At 36.8% G+C, this 18,642-nt stretch overlaps 1 protein-coding gene across 5 annotated transcripts in view; it reads right to left on the reverse strand.

The window, feature by feature from the left end:
- Positions 1 to 18,642, reverse strand: part of ASH1L (ASH1 like histone lysine methyltransferase) — a 206,579-nt gene that overhangs the window by 136,277 nt on the left and 51,660 nt on the right. For all 5 annotated transcript variants that reach the window (XM_018046245.1, XM_018046246.1, XM_018046242.1 and 2 more), the window contains one exon: positions 5,476 to 10,039. In XM_018046245.1, the coding sequence (XP_017901734.1) occupies positions 5,476 to 10,039 (4,564 nt within the window). The remainder of the gene's footprint in view (positions 1 to 5,475; positions 10,040 to 18,642) is intronic.

The following is an 18,642-nucleotide window of genomic DNA, read 5'->3' on the forward strand; positions in this document are numbered from 1 at the left end:
GTCTGACTCTTTGCGACCCCACTGCAGCACGCCAGGCTTCCCTGTCCATCATCAACTCCTGAAGCTTGCTCAAACTTATGTCCATCGAGTCAGTGGTGCTATTCAACCATCTCACCCTCTGTTGTCTTCTTCTCCTGCCTCCAATGTTTCCCAGCATCAGGGTCTTTTCCAAGCAGTCAGTTCTTCGTATCAGGTGGCCAAAGTATTGGAGCTTCAACATCAGTCCTTCCAATGAATATTCAGGACTGATTTCCTTTAGGGTTGACTGATTTGATTTCCCTGCAGTCCAAGGGACTCTCAAGAGTCTTCTCCAACACCACAGTTTAAAAGCATCAATTCTTTGTGGAGCTCAGCTTTTTTTTACAGTCCAACTCTCACAGCCATACATGACTACTGAAAAGACCATAGCTTTGACTAGATGGACCTTTGTTGGCAAAGTAATGTCTCTGCTTTTTAATATGCTATCTAGGTTGGTCATAGCATTTCTTCCAGTTAGCAAGTGTTTTCTAATTTCATGGCTGCAGTTGTCATCTGCAGTGATTTTGGAGCCCCAAAAATATAATAAAGTTTCTGTTTCCCCATCTACTTGCCATGAAGTGATGGGAGCAGATAACATGATCTTAGTTTTCTGAATGTTGAGTTTTAAGACAGCTTTTTCACTCTTCACAGAGGTCTTACTATGTTTTTATTTATTTTTTAAAGGAAGGAAATAAGACAGCTTCTTATTCATTAAGCAGGTATTTCAGCATATGTTAGATTTCCCTGCTATCTCAGTCCCTAAGGTCCCTGAAGCCAGATGTGGATCCATCCTTTCCACTCTAACCCCAATAAATGGCCTCTTGGGTGACTTTATTGTCCATGAAGGTGACATACTTGATATATTCAACAAACTAACCTGTCATTTCACTTTACCTTCACCTCAATTTCCCCACTTGTTATAAGCTTCTCACAACTCTTAAATTAGGGGCCATAGCTTTAATATTCCTTGGAGCCAGATGAACCACTTAAATAGTTAAACTGGGTTAGCTATAACACACATCAGGAAACTGAATACTGAGGCAAATGGAAGACTCCATGTCCTGACTAAAGACCTGGGGAGTGGGGAGGGGGGAGGGGGTGCCATTATTGAGACCCAACCTTGATGTCATCCAGGAAATATGAATTAAATGCTGTCATTTAATGTCTTTTCAAAGGAAAGTAAGTACAACTCTGAACAGTTATGTGAGATCTCCAGATTTTAAAATTTCAGCATTAAAACAACAACAACAACAACACTATAGAGATCACCACAATGGGTAATATACAAACCAAAGGTTGATGGTTTTTAACCACTACTTTAAATAATGAAATTGTTCAAAGCTACCCAAGGCTCTCTTTTTTCCTCACTCTGTATTCTTTGTAGGGAAATCTTTCTCTCATGATGACATGCAGATAAACAGATAAGAGGATTCAGATATATAGTCTGTCTCACAGTGCTTCTACAGTGTGAAACAGCTCCAGAATGACAAAGAAGCTGTGTGAATACATACATGATTTTTCAAAGTACACTAATGTTTTGAAACACAAGATTAGCAGCTAAACAAAGACTACATAAACACAAACTAAAGGCAGTAAACCGTTGAGCAATGTAGTTTTGTCCAGAATGCCAATGCATCCTCTCAGGAACAACTGGTCACAGATATCCCTACAAACGCTTATGTGTTTCCCCCAGTCTTAATGCAAAAGAAACAAATAAGGACAATAAACCAGAACCAACTATATCTGGCATCAATTTATATTTATGATATACATTGGGCTTCCCTGGTGGCTCAGACTGTAAAGAATCTGTCTGCAATGTGGGAGACTTGGGTTCGATCCCTGGGTAGGGAAGATCCCCTGGAAGAGGGCATGGCAACCCACTCCAGTATTCTTGCCTGGAGAATTCCATGGACAGAGGAGCCTGGTGGGCTACAATCCATGGGGTCACAAATAGTTGGACATGACTGAGTGACTAACATGTTAACTACATTGAGCAGCTTTAACCCTTCTTTATATCTGCTTCTATAAGGCTACTTTCATCTTTCTTAAAAGTCCTATGTTTACTGTAGTATTTTATTACTTACTGAATAATTTAACACATATTTTTACCTGAATTGCTGGTATTTTCCAGAATTATTGCTTTTCTTGGTGCTCTGTTTACAAAGTTTAATAGGTTTTGAGAGTCTGTTCCTAACTGTATTGTTTCCAGACACGCTTTTATCTTTAGTGAATAATATCACCAAAGTTTTTCAAAATCTCAGAGTGAAATGCCCTTATCTCTAGCCCAAACATCTCTCTTGAGCTCCACAACTAGATACCCAAATGCCCACTCAACATCACCATTTGAATTTTATAAAGGCATTTCAAGGTTTATAAATATTAAAAAGCAAACCTGTGCTCTCCCCAAATCCCTCCTCTTCCAGTCTATTCTATATCAGGACAATGCATGAAACTCTCAAATATTCATGAAGGAGTCTGCCAACACCTTTGTCTAAGTATCATTTTATGTAGGCTACTGCAATTGTCCACTGATTGGTTTTCCTGTAACTATTTTTACATTTACACTTCAATGTTCACACAGAGCTAGAATGATCTTTGAAAATGCAAATCTAAAATCAAAACTTGTTTTTTTTGCTTTGGTTTTTATAAAATCAATATCTTTAACATACACTCTGGCTTTTTTGTTTCACAACTCTCTCACTATTCTGTTTTGTATTCCCTATCCCACCACAATGAACCTTCTGACCTCTCCCCTACTTTTCCTAATGTCTAAGCTCCTTAACATTTTAAGATCTTCAAACCTGCTCTTCCTAATGTCTAAGCTCCTTAACATTTTAAGATCTTCAAACGTGCTCTTCGCCCAATCCTCAGCTTGAAAAGCTTGGTGGTTTCATATCCCTGACAGTAAATTTTCATCCCTGGGCTATAACTAATTACTCCATCTAAAATAGGTACCCCTCTCCCCTTATTTACTCTAATACTGTTACATTAATTGACAGTACTTTTTAAATTATGCCATTATTTGTTTGCTTACCACTCTACAGTTTGTCCTCTTTCACCAAGCTGAAAGTTAATGAGGCAAGGTATCAAGTCTTTACTATATAAAAGTAACTGGAAGAATGGTAGATGTTTTGCAATTCAATAAATGAATGAATGAATGAATAGATGAATAAGGGGAAATTCTGTTCACCTAGATAACTGCTGTTCATCCTTCATTCAAGTAACAGTCTAGGGTCACTTTCTCAGGGAAGGCTTCCTGAGTTAGGCCCCCATTTCATACTTACAAAGAACCCTGGACTTTCTTAAAAAAAAATTATATATATATGTATATATATATACACATATATATGTATGTATGTCTTTGAGTATATTTATAAACTGCTTGTCAAAATTTTTATGACATTGAATTTGTAGCTTTTATGTTTATTACCTATCTCCTCCAATATTAAGTTCAATGAGAACAATGAACCTGTGTGCCCTATTCTCTATTACATTACAAGGGTCCACAAAGTAAAATGTCTGGCAGACAGCAGATATTCATTTTTATCAAAAAATATGTTGAATGAATCTAGAGTTTATGATTTTTTTCCTCTTTATTACACTATTAAAAACTAAAGAACACTCAGCTTCTCTATCAAGATAGCTTCTATTGTTCAAAAGTTCACAAATAATTAAAATCAGGAACAAAAACTCTTTTCTTTGAGGGGTTTATCATTTCCTCTAATGCACAAGCTTTTAATCTTTTGGAGGAATAATATTAATTAACATCCGTGTGTTTACTTGGAGAAGGTGATGGCACCCCACTCCAGTACTCTTGCCTGGAAAATCCCATGGACGGAGGAGCCTGGTGGGCTGCAGTCCATGGGGTCGTGAAGAGTCGGACACGACTGAGCGACTTCACTTTCACTTTTCACTTTCATGCATTGGAGAAGGAAATGGCAACCCACTCCAGTGTTCTTGCCTGGAGAATCCCAGGGACGGGGAAGCCTGGTGGGCTGCCGTCTATGGGGTCGCACAGAATCAGACACAACTGAAAAGACTTAGCAGCAGCAGTAGCAGCAGCAGTGTGTTTACTATGTGCAAATCATTTTAATAAACACTATAATCACACTTACTGCTTCTAATAATAACCCTACTAACTCCATTTTATAGAAGAGATATTAAAGCTTAGAGAGTTTACCTGGAGAATCTGATCAAATGCATGGATTTTTTTCCTGAAAAATACACACAAGCATACATATACATAGGGCTTCCCTGGTGGCTCAGATGGTAAAGAACAGCCTGCAATGCAGGAGACCTGGGTTCAATCCCTGGGCTGGGAAGATCCCCTGGAGAAGGGAATGGCTATCCACTCCAGCATTCTTGCCTGGAGAATCCCACAGACAGAGGAGCCTGGCAGGCTACAGTCCACGGGGTTGCAAAGAGTAAGACATGACTGAGCAACTAAGCACAGCACACACAGCAGCACATACACACAATTTTACTTACAACATCACAGGTTTCATGAACTTTCTAGAGTTAATTTATCAGCTGGCAAATTTGAGATCTCTGATAAAGAACTCCTGACTTAGAGATATCTTATACATAAATAGGCAATGCTTCCTTTTTCTTGTTTTCTATATTCTTTTCAATTCTCAAGAAACTTTTTAGACATTACAAATGCATTATCTAAATTTGCATCACGTCATTTTATTCAACTAAAGCAGCTTTTATGAAAATACCTAAACGTACTCTGAAAAATGAAGTCCTGCTAAATATTCTGTTAAATTTTACAAACTTGATTATTTGTTTTCGGCCACACTGCATGGCTTGTTAGTTCCCCAACCAGGGATTGAACCTGGGTCCACAGTGTGAAAGCAGAGTCCTAACCACTGGATCCCAGGGAATGCCCGAAAATTCACAGTTTTGAATGCTTAGATTTTTATTATGAGACGTACAGACTTAACAACATATTCTTCGTGTAACATAGAAACACTTATAAAGTGAATTATCATATATTAAAAATCCTGCAAAGTTATTAACAGATAGCCACAACACTATAAATCAATTATACTTAAAAAAACCCCACAAAACCCAAACAACAGTATATATATTAAAAATCCTGCAAAGCTGTTAATGGAGAGCCACATTGTAAAGCTGTATCTCCCTAAAGAAACTGTAACGGCCTTTTTGCATAAGAAAGTAATTTTTCCTGATTTCCAGAAGTTGAGTATTATCTCTTGTTTTGATAATGATCTCTCTTCTCAAAACTAAAAATTAACTCAGACATGCCTTATCTTACTTCTCACATCTACTGAAAACAAAACAGTGGAAGATAACATTTCAAAATACATTTATAAAAACAAAATCAAAAAACATTAGAGCTATTCAAAGCTCATGTACATGTACCAGGCAACCAGTAGGCAAAATGCACCATTTCTCTAACACAAACAACAGGCAACAAAATAAACCTCTTACCTGTTAAGGTCTGTACTGCCCTTTCACTGGAAGGCAGTGGTTCCTTTCTGTGAGGCCGATTTAGTGAAGTGTCCTGTGCAGAAAACAGTCCAGGGCTGTCAGTTAATTTCTTCCGGCCACTGGAGTTAGGGTTTGAAACTCTGCAGCTCCCTATTGCACTTGTGAAAAGGTTTGTGTGTTCATCACTGCTGGCTGGATCAGAGTTGGGAGTGAATCCTCCAAGGGATAAACTTGGAGAACTTTCTGAACAGTCAATCTGTAAAGGTGTCTGCAATCCCAAGGCCAATGGACTAGATTCTGAAGGCTCTCGGTGGACCCACTGTTCTTCTCTGTTTATTAAACTTTTTGAAGGAGAGAGATGAGGGCAGGACATATGACAGCGGTGCTTTTCCTTATGTTTATATCGCTCTCCAACAGTGTCCTTTCCAAATCGATAGCGCTTCAAAGATTCTAGGACGGATCTGGAAGAGCCAGCGTCCATGGAAACCTGCGGCTGCTCAGAAGAACGATGTTCTCTGTGTTTGTGCCGGTGCCTGTGTTTGTGCTCAACCATCCAACCATAGGCCATCTCAGGAGGGACGCTAGGGTAAGTACTCATGGAAAGGAGGGGAGTCCTGCTGGTTGTAAGAAAGGCCTCCTGTCGAAGTAACTTATGCTTTTTCTTATGGTATTTGGTGGGATTGAGAAGTAAATGACCAGCATGCATATAGGAAGGAGGTGGAAGTGGAGTGGTGAAAGAAGGAGATGGAGGAGGTGGATAAAGAGTGGGGGGATACCTTCCATAGTAACCTAATCCTATGGGAGCAGCTGTAAGGGGTGAGGGAGAGTAAGGCATGCCGTAAGAAGGATAGAATCCAGTACTAGAGAGAGGAAAACTAAGGCTGTGCATAAAAGGCATTTCAGCCATTGCCTCCCTCATCTTAGGGGGTCTCCCTCTCTTCTTTTTTAAGTCAGGTTTTCGAATGTAGTGCAAAGGGTCTAAGGGGAAAGAAGGATGTGTATAGAAACTATTAAAGTTGATCCGAAAAATAGTTGGAAGAAGGTCTCGGGGAATAAAATGATGACTTCGATGAGTGATTCGAATTTCACTTAGGCGACTTATTAATTCCTCCAGATCTGCAATGAAGTCTGGATCCTGTCTATTTCGGAGCTGGGGGTATTTCTTTTTCCGTTTTCGTTTTTGCCTTTTCATCTTGTCATAGCTGAGGTAATCATGATTCCTGCGCTTACATTTATGTTTATGTTTTTCTTTAAGACTGCTTAGGACTGTAGAGGTTTCAGGGGGAATCAGAGAAACATGCTCAAAAGAATGCCTCCTCTTTTTTTGCCCACAAAATTTCTCTGCCCGGTCTGATGTGCTGTTATTATCTGTTCCAATTCCACTATCACTGGGAATGGTCTCATCACTATGAGACTCACTAATAGGCGAAGGAGTAGCTTCTTTCAGAGATGTGAGTTCACTCAAGTGTGAAGGAGAATTTGGCAACAAAGTAGGAGGAGATAATCGCCTCCTCCCCTTTGAGGCCTTCTTCATTGCAAGAGTCTGAATCATACTGCCCTGTCTGGAGTGTAAATGCAAATATGGCACTGAACTGGGTTCAACAAAGCCTGCATCACTACTTACAGGGCTCTGACCTCCACTAGTCCCAGAAGACTGAGAGCAAATAGGTGATGGAAGAATCTCAGAACTACTAGCAGATGAAGGCAGCAAAGGGGGAAGAATCTGTCCTAATGCCGATCCAGCTGCCTGCTGAGCTGTTTGTTCAAGAACAGCAAGGCTGGTAGGGCTACCAGAAAGAATGCCATTTAAGACAGTTTTTGGTTTCCGACCTCTTCTCTTTCCTATGTAAATGGTTCCTTTCTTGCTGACATTTATCTGTTGGCCCAATTTAGAGCCAAATGTAGCGGCAAGACTTGACACTGTATTATGGAGTTTGGATTGCACTTTCCCTTTATTACTTGATTCTACAGAGCTTGAAAGAATTTGATTCAACAGTTTCTTTCTCTTTAAAGTCTTCATTTTATTTATTTTGCGGATAATTGTTTTCATTAATTGTCCATTGTTTCTCTTGGTAATTTTTTTATCTGGTTCCATCTCAAGGTCACTCATACTACAGACAGATGGCCTGTGACTGTCATCTAGATCATCTGGATCTTGAAGTTGATCCTCACTCTCAAAGAAATCACTACTACTTCTATGGTTATCACTTTCAGATTCAAGCTTGCTTGGACTTTCAGTGGCAACAAATGGAGCCACTGATAGTACAGGTGGCTTCATCTTGACTGGTGACCTCATTTGCCTCTTGGGTCTGCCTCTCTTTTTTGGAAAAGGAGACACAGACAGACTTTGTTTAAAAGAAGGAATTTCAATTTCTGGCTGTAAAATTGGGGGTTCTTGTTCTTCCTTAGACTGCAAAGAAAAGACTTTGGAAGCAGGAATTTTTAAAGTCCTTTTAGGTGGGCCCTCCAGTTGAGGCATCTCCTTAGACTTAGGTCTTCCTCTTTTGGGCTTATAAATATCAGACAAAAGGTCACTAGAGACACACATACTGGAGGATAGTTTGTGAGTAGCAAAAGACTTATGAGATGGTTTTTCACTATCAGTTAAGAGAGCAAGAGAAGGAGTTGTAGATTTGCTCAACTTTGGCAATCGGCGTTTAAGGAAGTCATGATCTACAAATGAAGATGGTCCAATGTTTTTCATAAACTTTGCTGGCTCGGAATTACTATTTGATAGTGAACTACATGTAACGTTTTTAAAAAGCTCTGATCTTTCTAATTCTAGCCCTTTTGGAGACCGGCATGTGCTTCTTGCCACCACTTTAGTCCACCGAGGTTTTCTTCCTTTCCTTTTTTTTAAGGGTTTGGACTGCAAAGTAGTGCTTAGGCTTTCAGCAACTTGGCAGTGTTTGTCAGATGCAGATACTGCACCAAGTTTTAGAAAGGGCTTGTTACTAAATAAACTAGTGAAGTTAACAACTGAAGGGGTAATTGTATGAATACTGGATTCAGAAGTCAAACTTGGCTTTTTTCCCAGAGAAGAGTTTATTCTTGAAATATCTATATGTGTAGTTTTAGAATCATTTAGCTCTTTATCAATCCCTTTACATTCAATATTCATGCTATGACCTATAGACCTATGACCAATGTTCAAATGTGTACTTTCAGAAGTAAATTGGTTCTTTCCAACAGATTCAGAAATTTCTTCCATTAGCTCTGTGGTAGGACTTAAAAGTAACGGATTAGGAGTCATCTGTGAAGAAGTTTCAGGGGGACTTCTGGTTAAAGGATTAACAGATACAGTAGGTGATGGGGAAGGGAGATTGCTTTCTCCTACTGCGCTAAAAGGGGATTTTGCTGTAGATGCATCAGAAGCAACTCCCATTTGAAAGTCTGGAGAAGTGCAATATACAGGAGGTTGCTTTTCATGCTTTGAGGTTTCATAAGACCCCCTTTCACTGGATGAGAAACTGTCTTGCTGAATACATGTTCCTTCATTAAACATTTCTTTCTCCAAATTAATGATTTCCTTTCGAACTGAGAACTTTTCCAATATGCTTTCTTTACTCTGCCGTGGGACATTCTTCTCAAAAGTTTTGCTGGTGGCACTGTCTTTCAGGGATTCAGAAAGTTCCTGACTTTCATGACTAATGATGTTTGTACTACAAGAAGCCTTAAGTGGTTCCTGAGTGGGGAGCAGTGCTTCCGCTTTAAGGTTTATGGCATCTTTATTGACCAATCCTGTCATAGGACAACTCACTAGTTTCTTTCCAACATCCTTATTAACTAATCCCATTGTTGAATTTGCTACAATCTTCTTTGCACAGTCCTTGGCTACTAGGCCAACAGTTGAACCCAATTTCTTTCCCAAGTCTTTATTAACTAGTCCAACCACAGTGCCGAGTCCTAGTTTCTTCCCAGGTTCCTTATTCACTAAACCTGGAACAATACCAATTCCTAGCTTCTTTCCTGTATCTTTGCTCAGCAGTCCTACTGTAGTGATAGCCCCTGGCTTTTTGCCTAAGTCTTTATTAATGAATACCGCTGTAGTGCCAGTTCCTAGTTTTTTCACGGAGTCCTTATTGACCAATCCTACTGTTGCATTAAACACCGGCTTTTTCCCAGGATCTTTAGTTACCAACCCAACCGCTGTGCTGATAGTTGGTTTTTTTATTAAGTCTTTATGTATTATTCCAGCTACAGAGCCAACACCTGCTTTCCTGATCAAATCCTTGCTAACCAGTCCTGCAGTAGTGCCAGTTCCTAACTTCTTCGGTTTTGTCTTGGAAGACTTGGAGGGAGGACAAGTTGCAATGAGCTGTGCCAACTTTTCTGTTACGCTTGTTCCTCCATTAAGTAATGCCCTGTCCTTTAAATCAGGATCCCGGCTACCAACAAGAGTAGATGATGTTGCATTAATGTAATCTGTCATTTCTGAGTGTACTGGAGAAAGCTTCTTAGACAAAGGATTGTTTTCTCCCTGTGAATGAAGATGGATGGTTTCTTCAGACTGGCATTCAATGGCTGCAACATCACCTGATTTCTTGTACAACTTTGAAGGATCCTAAAATTTGAATAAGAAAAGGGTTTCAGAGAGAGTAAACCTTATATACCATTTTAGTTTAGCATTACAATACTAGATGATCACATATCAGATATAAGATAGGCAGTAGTGCTTTTTAAAAAAAAAAAAAAAAAAAAAAAACCTACTTAACTAATGTTACACTAATGTCACAGTAGGTTAGTTCCCCTACTACTATATCAGAGGCTATCAAGATGCAGTCTTTCTTGACTTTCAACTACATGAATGAACATATATACTACCAGAAATACCCCTGGTATTTTTTTACATTATTTTAAAAAGGCAAATTCACAGTCTATTTTCACCTAACTTCAGATGGACTAAATATACATTACCATATTAATTAATTTTTATAAAGATAAATATTGTTAGCTACAATATCCCATGGTCCTCATTCAAAACAATGGTTCACTGCTTATCCCTTTAATTGATTTAAATTATTTCAAACCAATACAGGTCAATCTCTGACTTAACTTTCACTCCTTTAACACATTCTTTATTATAATCTTGAACAAACAGCCAAGTTTTCTCTTCATATGAGAAGAAAAGACAATATATTCATATTTTCTTTAGAATGTGTTTTTATATAAAATCTTAAGAACTGGAAGCAACTTTTAAGTCATAATATAAACTGCTATAAAAGTCATGAATCCTCACTATATACTTTACAAATGAATTTATCATTTCACACAACAGTATGCTTTACTTTTGGATGACAAAGATTATGTTCTTCATGTTTCAGCAAAGATTTTTTTAGAATTGAGGTATAACTGACAAATGAAAGACCTGAACAAAGGTAAAGACATACTGTGCGTGTGGATAGGAAGACATAAAGATGACAATTTTCCCTAAGCAAATTTACAGATTTAATATGATCCTCATAAAAACACCAACAAGAGTCTCTCAGGAATAAGAAAAGTTACTAACATTCATTAGGAAAAATATAAAAGCAAGAATACTAGCAAAATCTAAAAAGAATGGGATAACTGTATCAAATGTTAACTTTTAAAGCCTCTATCACAAAAATAGTATAGTGCACAAAAAGACAAAATATCCAATGGACCAGGATAGAAAATTAAAAACCAAATCCACGCATACATGGAAAAGTGCTGTATATAAAATGGTATAATCCCTACAAAATAGAAATTGGCAATAGCTAGAAAAGTACCACACATGCATTAACTCCTTTGCCCACTTTTAGGTCAGAAGACACACTGGAAAAAATCTAATGTTTGCAAAAGGCTAAACATGTAACACTATTTTAATAGCAAAATCTGAAAATAAATGTAAATAATTACCTATAGGGGACTGGCTAAATAAATCAAAATATATTATACAATGGAGTGTCAAACAACTGGGGGAAAAAAAGAAATATCGATACACCACTATGGAATGATCTAGAATATGTATTATTAAAGGGAAAAACAACCATTTCAACAGTTGTTATAATAATACCTTCTGTATAAGACAGGAATAAAGGAATATGGCTATATTAATATGTACATACCTGGTTAAAAATGGAAGAATAAACTAAAATGTAATGAAATAGTAATCTATGAGGGAAGAAACAAAATATGACCAATATTTGACTGACTCAGAATTAAGAGAACTATCTCTTGTTTTGGACTGGACTTTCATAATTTTGTCCAAAAGGAAACGGGCTTTGTTGATAGTCTCATATATAACCGAATTATATTAAGCTTCTAATTAAAGAAGCACATTTTATTTCCATCTTATTAAAAAAACAATATTCCCATTTTGTACTTTTACAGTTACTTTTCAAAACTTAAAAATTAAAGGCTTAAAAAAAAGGCTTTACTAAGTATTTTAAAATATATTCATATCTGAAAATGTTATAACTTACCTTTAAAAATCTGTTATGAACAAACTATGACTATGTACCATAGCATAGATAATGTTCACAAACAAGACTGAAAGGATACAGAATAAAACTATGTACTGTATAACTCTATTTATACTGAATATTAAGTTCACAAAGAGGTACAACTAATTATGATAATGAAAGTTAGGAAAATGATTACCCTTCCTGTGGAGTAGTAATGAGAAAGAAGCATAAGATCTTAGTGGGTGCTGGTAAAGTTTTGTTAAACTGAATATTGGTTACAAGGGGTGGCTGAATTTGTGAAAATTCACTGAGTTGTTACACTAATATTTATGTTACACTTCAACAAGATATTTTTAAAATTCTGTCTAAAAGAAAAGTAAAAAATTCTGGTTCCCGTAAACTGCTAAAAGACTATACTGAAATCTGGTTTTTCACCTTTGTCAAGAATAAATGTCTCAGATTAATTAAAATCATCCTAAACTAGTTAGTATTCCACAGTAACTATTAGTAAATGGTCTATGACTAAAGAAGGGAAAAATAAAAATAAAACAGAAAACACAGATAATTTGGTTTCAAAGAGTTTTTTCTTCCAAATACTGACACTGAATAAACTGAGTGAAAAAGAATAATATGTTGAAAACTACATTTGGTACTGGTGGTACTACTCTCTTACAATTCTAAGAATCTCTTAAAATGACAACTATGGGTAAGAGGTATCAATTTTAAGAGTATATTATTTTCCAATGAAAAGGATACTGTATCAAAACATCATTTCCAGCATATTTTTTTCAACTTGAAAACAAAACAAAAGTATTCTCACTAGAAAAGAGAAAGTATAAAAACTATCATCCATAGATAAACAGTTTCACATTTCAGATACTTCATGACATACTAAAATAAACACATGTACATTCTTTCTTAAAAAGGGGACCAAAAATGATTGTGGTTTCATATCCCACTGGAATAATACAAGGAAGACGCCTTTTTATGCAAATCAATCAAGAGTCGGTCAATCAATTTAATGGTTTCATAATAGCTCAAAATTAATAAAATCAAACACACTGGCTACTTTTAAAACAATTTTTGGCTATTTATTTTTTAATTTAAATTCTTTTCCTAACACTTTTTTCCCCCCAAAAAGATTTACTTATTTATGGCTGCACTGGGTCTTCATTGCTTCATGTGGGCACTCTCTAGTTGCAGTAAGCGAGGCCTACTCTTTACTGCAGTGCACAGGCTTCTCACTGAGGTCAGTTCTCTTGCTGTGGAGCACAGGCTTTAGGAGCTCAGGCTCAGCAGTTGTGGCTCGCAGGCGATACACTGGCTCAATAGTTGTGGCACAAGGGCTTAGCTGCTACACAGCATGGGGGAATCTTTCCAGATGAGGCAAAGAACCTTTGTCTGCTGCATCGGCAAGCAGATTCTCAACCACTAGACTACCAGGAAAGTCCCTTGCCTATTTGTTATTGTAAGTAATATGATGATGAACATCTAATTATATAAATCTCTGCCTATTCATCCAATTATTTCCTTCAGATTAACTTCTAAAAGTGGAACTGCTTGGTCGAAGGGTGTATCTGTTGTTGCTGTTCAGTTGCTCAGTTGTCTCCGACTCTGCAACCCCATGGACTGCAGCACACCAGGCTTCCCTGTCCTTCACCATCTACCGGAGCTTGCTCAAACTCATGTCCATTGAGCTGGTGATGTCATCCAACCATTTTGTCCTGTGTTGTCCCCTTCTCCTCCTGCCTTCAATCTTTCCCAGCATCAGGGTCTATTCTAATGAGTCTGCTCTTCACATCAGGTGGCCAAAGTATTGGGAGCTTCAGCATCAGTCCCTCCAATGAATATTCAGAACTGATTTCCTTTCGAATGGACTGTTTGGATCTCCTTGCAGTCCAAGGGACTCTCAAGAGTCTTCTCCAACACCACAGTTCAAAAGCATCAATTCTTTGGTGCTCAGCCTTCTTTATGGTCCATCTCTCACATCCATACAAGACTACTGGAAAAACCATAGCTTTGACTAGATGGGCTTTGTCGGCAAAGTAATGTCTCTGCTTTTTAATATGCTGTCTAGGTTTGTCATAGCAAAAGATATACACAATAATTATAAAAATAGGACAGCTCTGTATCAAGATTTTTTAATGGAAAAAAGTTCATTATAAAAATTCAGAGTATTATAAACACTGTATCTGTAACCCAGGATAATATCTTATGACTTACGATATTCTTTATGGCAGAAGCAGTAACAACTAACAACCTTGCTTCTGACAATTCTGAAATTAAACCTCAGACTAACAGTATTCATGTCAATCTTAATGTTCCCAAACCTTGACAATTGGGTGATTTGGTTATATCTATCTCCAGAAAACAATATTCTCTCATTTACTGTTCCAATAAACTCACTGAGTTTTCATTTCAAATGTCATTACAGTAATTACTATTTGGTTCATTTCAAATCCACTTCTTATTGTCCTGTTTTTATCAAATGGTTATCTTTTTGCCCAAAACCATTTCAAAATCTTTCAGATGGTTTCAATATTTCCACCTCTTTGGTTGTGAGGCCTATACTCATCTATTGACTCGTCCCTTTTTTTTTTTCCTACTTTTGGTTTGTATTCTTATATGGCTTGTAATATTTTCACATTACGCTATGTGAGTTTTCTTTTTGTGAAATGTCAATGTGCTAAATGTAAAGAAAATATTTTTTACTCCCATTATCAGTGTTTAAGGTTTCACAACCTGTTTAAGATACACTTTTGAGGCATTTCTATTTACATTTCACTTACTGCCTGGTATTCTGAACAAGACATTTTTTGGTATGTGATTTTGCAGTCCTTGTATATTTTTTCAGCAATGTAATAGCTGTTGAAGGTCTTGACCTATGTCATTTTTCTAAATTGTGGAGTGTATAATTTCTTATTTAGAAGAGCTGGAGAAGAAAATGGTAACCCACTCCAGTATTCTTGCCTGGAGAATCCCATGGACAGAGGAGCCTGGTGGGCTGCAGTCCTTGGGGTCACAGAGAGTTGGACATGACTGAGCAACTAAGCACAGCACATTTAGAAGAGCCTTTAATATTCTTGAAATAGTAGTTGTTTCTCTGATGTTGCACATCTCAGTTACTGGCTGTCTTTCTACTTCCTATTATTTTTCTGAAAAAGAAGTTCAATGCATTCAAAAACATATGAAAAACTGTAGTACCACACAGTCTGTCGTTTGATCCAAACCACCACCATATGATGTGGTTAATGTAATTATCCTCATTAAATTTATTTACTTTTAAACAAGGGAATATAGCTTAGAAACTAGGTCACCTGACCAAAGTCACTTAATCATTAAGTGATTAAAATATGTTTTAAACATAGTCTGATTTCAGAGCTCAAGCTCTTAACCATTGTACTGGATAAAATAGTCTCTTTAGCTTTATAGTTTGGTTTTCATAGTATAACTGAAACAATCACATCCTCCTATTGATGACAATCTTCACCACATTTTCAATGAATGTTTTTATGGTTTCATTCTTACTTTTAAATTACTTATCTATTTTGGATTTTTAAAACATAATCTACGGTAGGGAAACAACTTTTACCTGAAAAGGTTTTGTCTAATGTTCTAACAGTTTTTCCATTTCTCATTTCATATTCACTCACTGGCTTAAAATACATTTATCACATATTTTTATTTATAGTTAGGTCTAAGCTCTCAATTTTGTTTCTTTTACATTTATGTTCTGGAGAAGGAAATGGCAACCCACTTCAGTACTCTTACCTGGAAAATCCCATGGACGGAGGAGCCTAGTAGGCTATAGCCCATGGGGTTGCAAAGAGTCAGACATGACTGAGTGACTTCACTTTCACATTTATGTTTATTCCTGAGCCATTAATACAATAATATGTTGATACTATAACTTTATAATGTATTTTAATACTTAAAAAAATATTTGACTTTTTGTAATCCTATAGGAATTCCTTGGTTATTTATAACATTATTAAGATATAATTCGCATAACGTAAAACTTACCCTTTCTGAGTACAAATGCAAGTTTTTGGTATATTCACAGAATTGTACAGCCATAACCATTACTTTCTAGAATATTTTCATAAGTCTTCCTGGTTATTTCTGCATATGTATACTTCTAGATGACCTTGAAGTTAATATAAAATATTGAAAAACTCCAAGTAGCATTAATTTTATATATTAAAATAGGAGAAAAAAATCTCAACATTAACTTTGGCTCCACAATAACTAAAGTAAATTTATCTATTTAGTCAAGCTTATTGGTATTACTAGATATCGATAATTTTATTTGTACAGCTCCTAAACACTTGCTGTCACATTTATGTCTGAATATCTTATAAACAATGTTATTTCTGTGAATACATTTTTTGTTACATTTTTTAACTCTAAACTGATGGTATTCAAAAACACTACTGATTTTATCTACTTTATAATCTTGAACTCTTGCTTCATCAGTAATTCATTTTTTCAACAAATAGTTTTAAAGTACCTTCTGTTTAAATGCTAGGAATAACAGCAATGAAAAAAAATTTCCCTTCAACACAGAAATTTCATTATAATGCATGAGAATGGCAAGAGGCAATAAAAAGGTAAAACACTGAGAATATCAGGTAGTGAAATGTGCTATGGAGAAAATCAGAGAATAAAAGAAGACAAAAGACTAAGGTTGGAAAGAATCTGCGATATTAAACCAGTTGTTCCATGTAAGGTCTGAACTGTTGCTTCCTGATCTGCATATGGGTTTCGCAGGAGACAGAATAAGGTGGTCTGGTATTCCTATGTCTTTTAAGAATTTTCCACAGTTTGTTGTGATCCACAGGGTCAAAGGCTTTGGCGTAGTCAATGAAGCAGAAGTAGATGCTTTTTTGGAATTCTCTTGCTTTTTCTATGATCTAATGGATGTTGGTAATATGATCTCTGGTTCCTCTGCCTTTTCTAAATCCAGCCTATACATCTGGAATTTCTCGGTTCACATACTGTTGAAGCCTAGCTTGAAAGACTTTGAGCATTACCTTGCTAGTTAGCATGTGAAATGAGTGCAATTGTGCAGTAGTTTGAACATTCTTTGGCTTTGCCCTTTTTTGGGGCCTGGAATGAAAACTGACCTTTTCCAGTTCTGTGGCCCCTGCTGAGTTTTCCCAAATTTGCTGGCATATTGAGTGCAGCACTTTAACAGCATCAGCTTTTAGGATTATTTTGAAATAGCTCAGCTAAAATTTCATCACTTCCACTAGCTTAGTCAGAGTTGCTTCCTTGCCCACTTGACTTCGCACTCCAGGATGCCTGGCTCTAGTTGAGTGATCACACCATCATGGTTATCTGGATCATTAAGATCTTTTTAGTATAGTTCTTCTATGTATTCTTGCCACCTCTTCATAATATCTTCTGCTTCTGTTAGGTCCTTACCGTTTCTGTCCTTTATCGTGGACCCTTGCATGAAGTGTTCCCTTGGTATTGCTAACTTTCTTGAAGAGATCTCCAGTGTTCCCCATTCTATTGGTTTCCTCCGTTTCTTGCCATTGATCACTCAGGAAGGCTTATCTCTCCTTGTTCTTCTTTGAACTCTGCATTCAGATATATCTCTAGATATATCAAAGATATTCAGAGTATATCTTTCCTTTTCTCCTTTGCCTTTCGCTTCTCTTCTCTTCTCAGCTATTTGTAAGGCCTCCTCAGACAACCATTTTGCCTTTTTGCATTTCTTTTACTTGGGGCTGGTTTTGATCACAGCCTCCTGTACAGTGTTACAAACCTCCCTCCATAGTTCTTCAGGCACTCTGTCTATCAGATCTAATCCTTTGAATCTATTTGTCACTTCCACTGTATAATCGTTAAGGGATCTGATTTAGGTCATACCTGAATGGACTAGCGGTTTTCCCTACTTTCTTCAATTTAAGTCTGAATTTTGTAATAAGGAGTTCATGATCTGAGCCACAGTCAGCTCCCGGCCTTGAGAATCTTTAGGATTAATTTTATACTCACATTCCTCCCTTTTTTATGCTCTGAAATGTTTAACTTAATTTTGAAACTATCTTTTCCTAAAGATTGTATAGAATTAAACCAAAGTCATCTAAGACCAGCATTTTTTAACAAGGGTAGTAGCCTTTTGAGGGGCTTCTCTATTATATTTATGGTGATTGGTTAGTTAACATGTTCTGATTTCTGAACTCAGGTATCTTTTTTTCCAAAGATCACTTTTCCTTTTCACACTTACTTGCATATATAATTAAGCAGATATATTTTTTAGTTTTAATTTCTACTGTATCTGGAATTATTAAGACTTTTACCACTACATGTTTTATATATTGTTTCCCCTAATTTTTCTTTATTTCTGGGTTAGACTTGCTAAGTATGTTTAATTTCCCCCCAAAGGAACCACCATTTGGATAGTTACTGCCTTCATCTACTAGTTCACTTATGCCTTCAGGTTTCTCAAACAGTCTTCTTTTCTTAGGATGATTCTGTTCTCTTGGTAACTATAGAGTGGGATGATTTATTCCATTTATTTTTATTATTTTCTTTCAATATTTAAAGGTATTGCTCCTTAAACTACAGCTTTCCGTGAAAATTAAAAGTTATTTTGTTGGACTTCCCTGGTGGCTCAGTGGTAGAGAGTCTGCCTGACAAAAGCAGGAGGGGTTTGATCCCTGCTCCAGGAAGATTCCACACGCCACGAAGCAACTAAGCCCAGGTGCCACAACTACTGAGCCTGTGCTCT

This window comes from Capra hircus, chromosome 3 (assembly GCF_001704415.2).
Source record: "Capra hircus breed San Clemente chromosome 3, ASM170441v1, whole genome shotgun sequence".
Lineage (NCBI taxonomy): Eukaryota > Metazoa > Chordata > Mammalia > Artiodactyla > Bovidae > Capra > Capra hircus.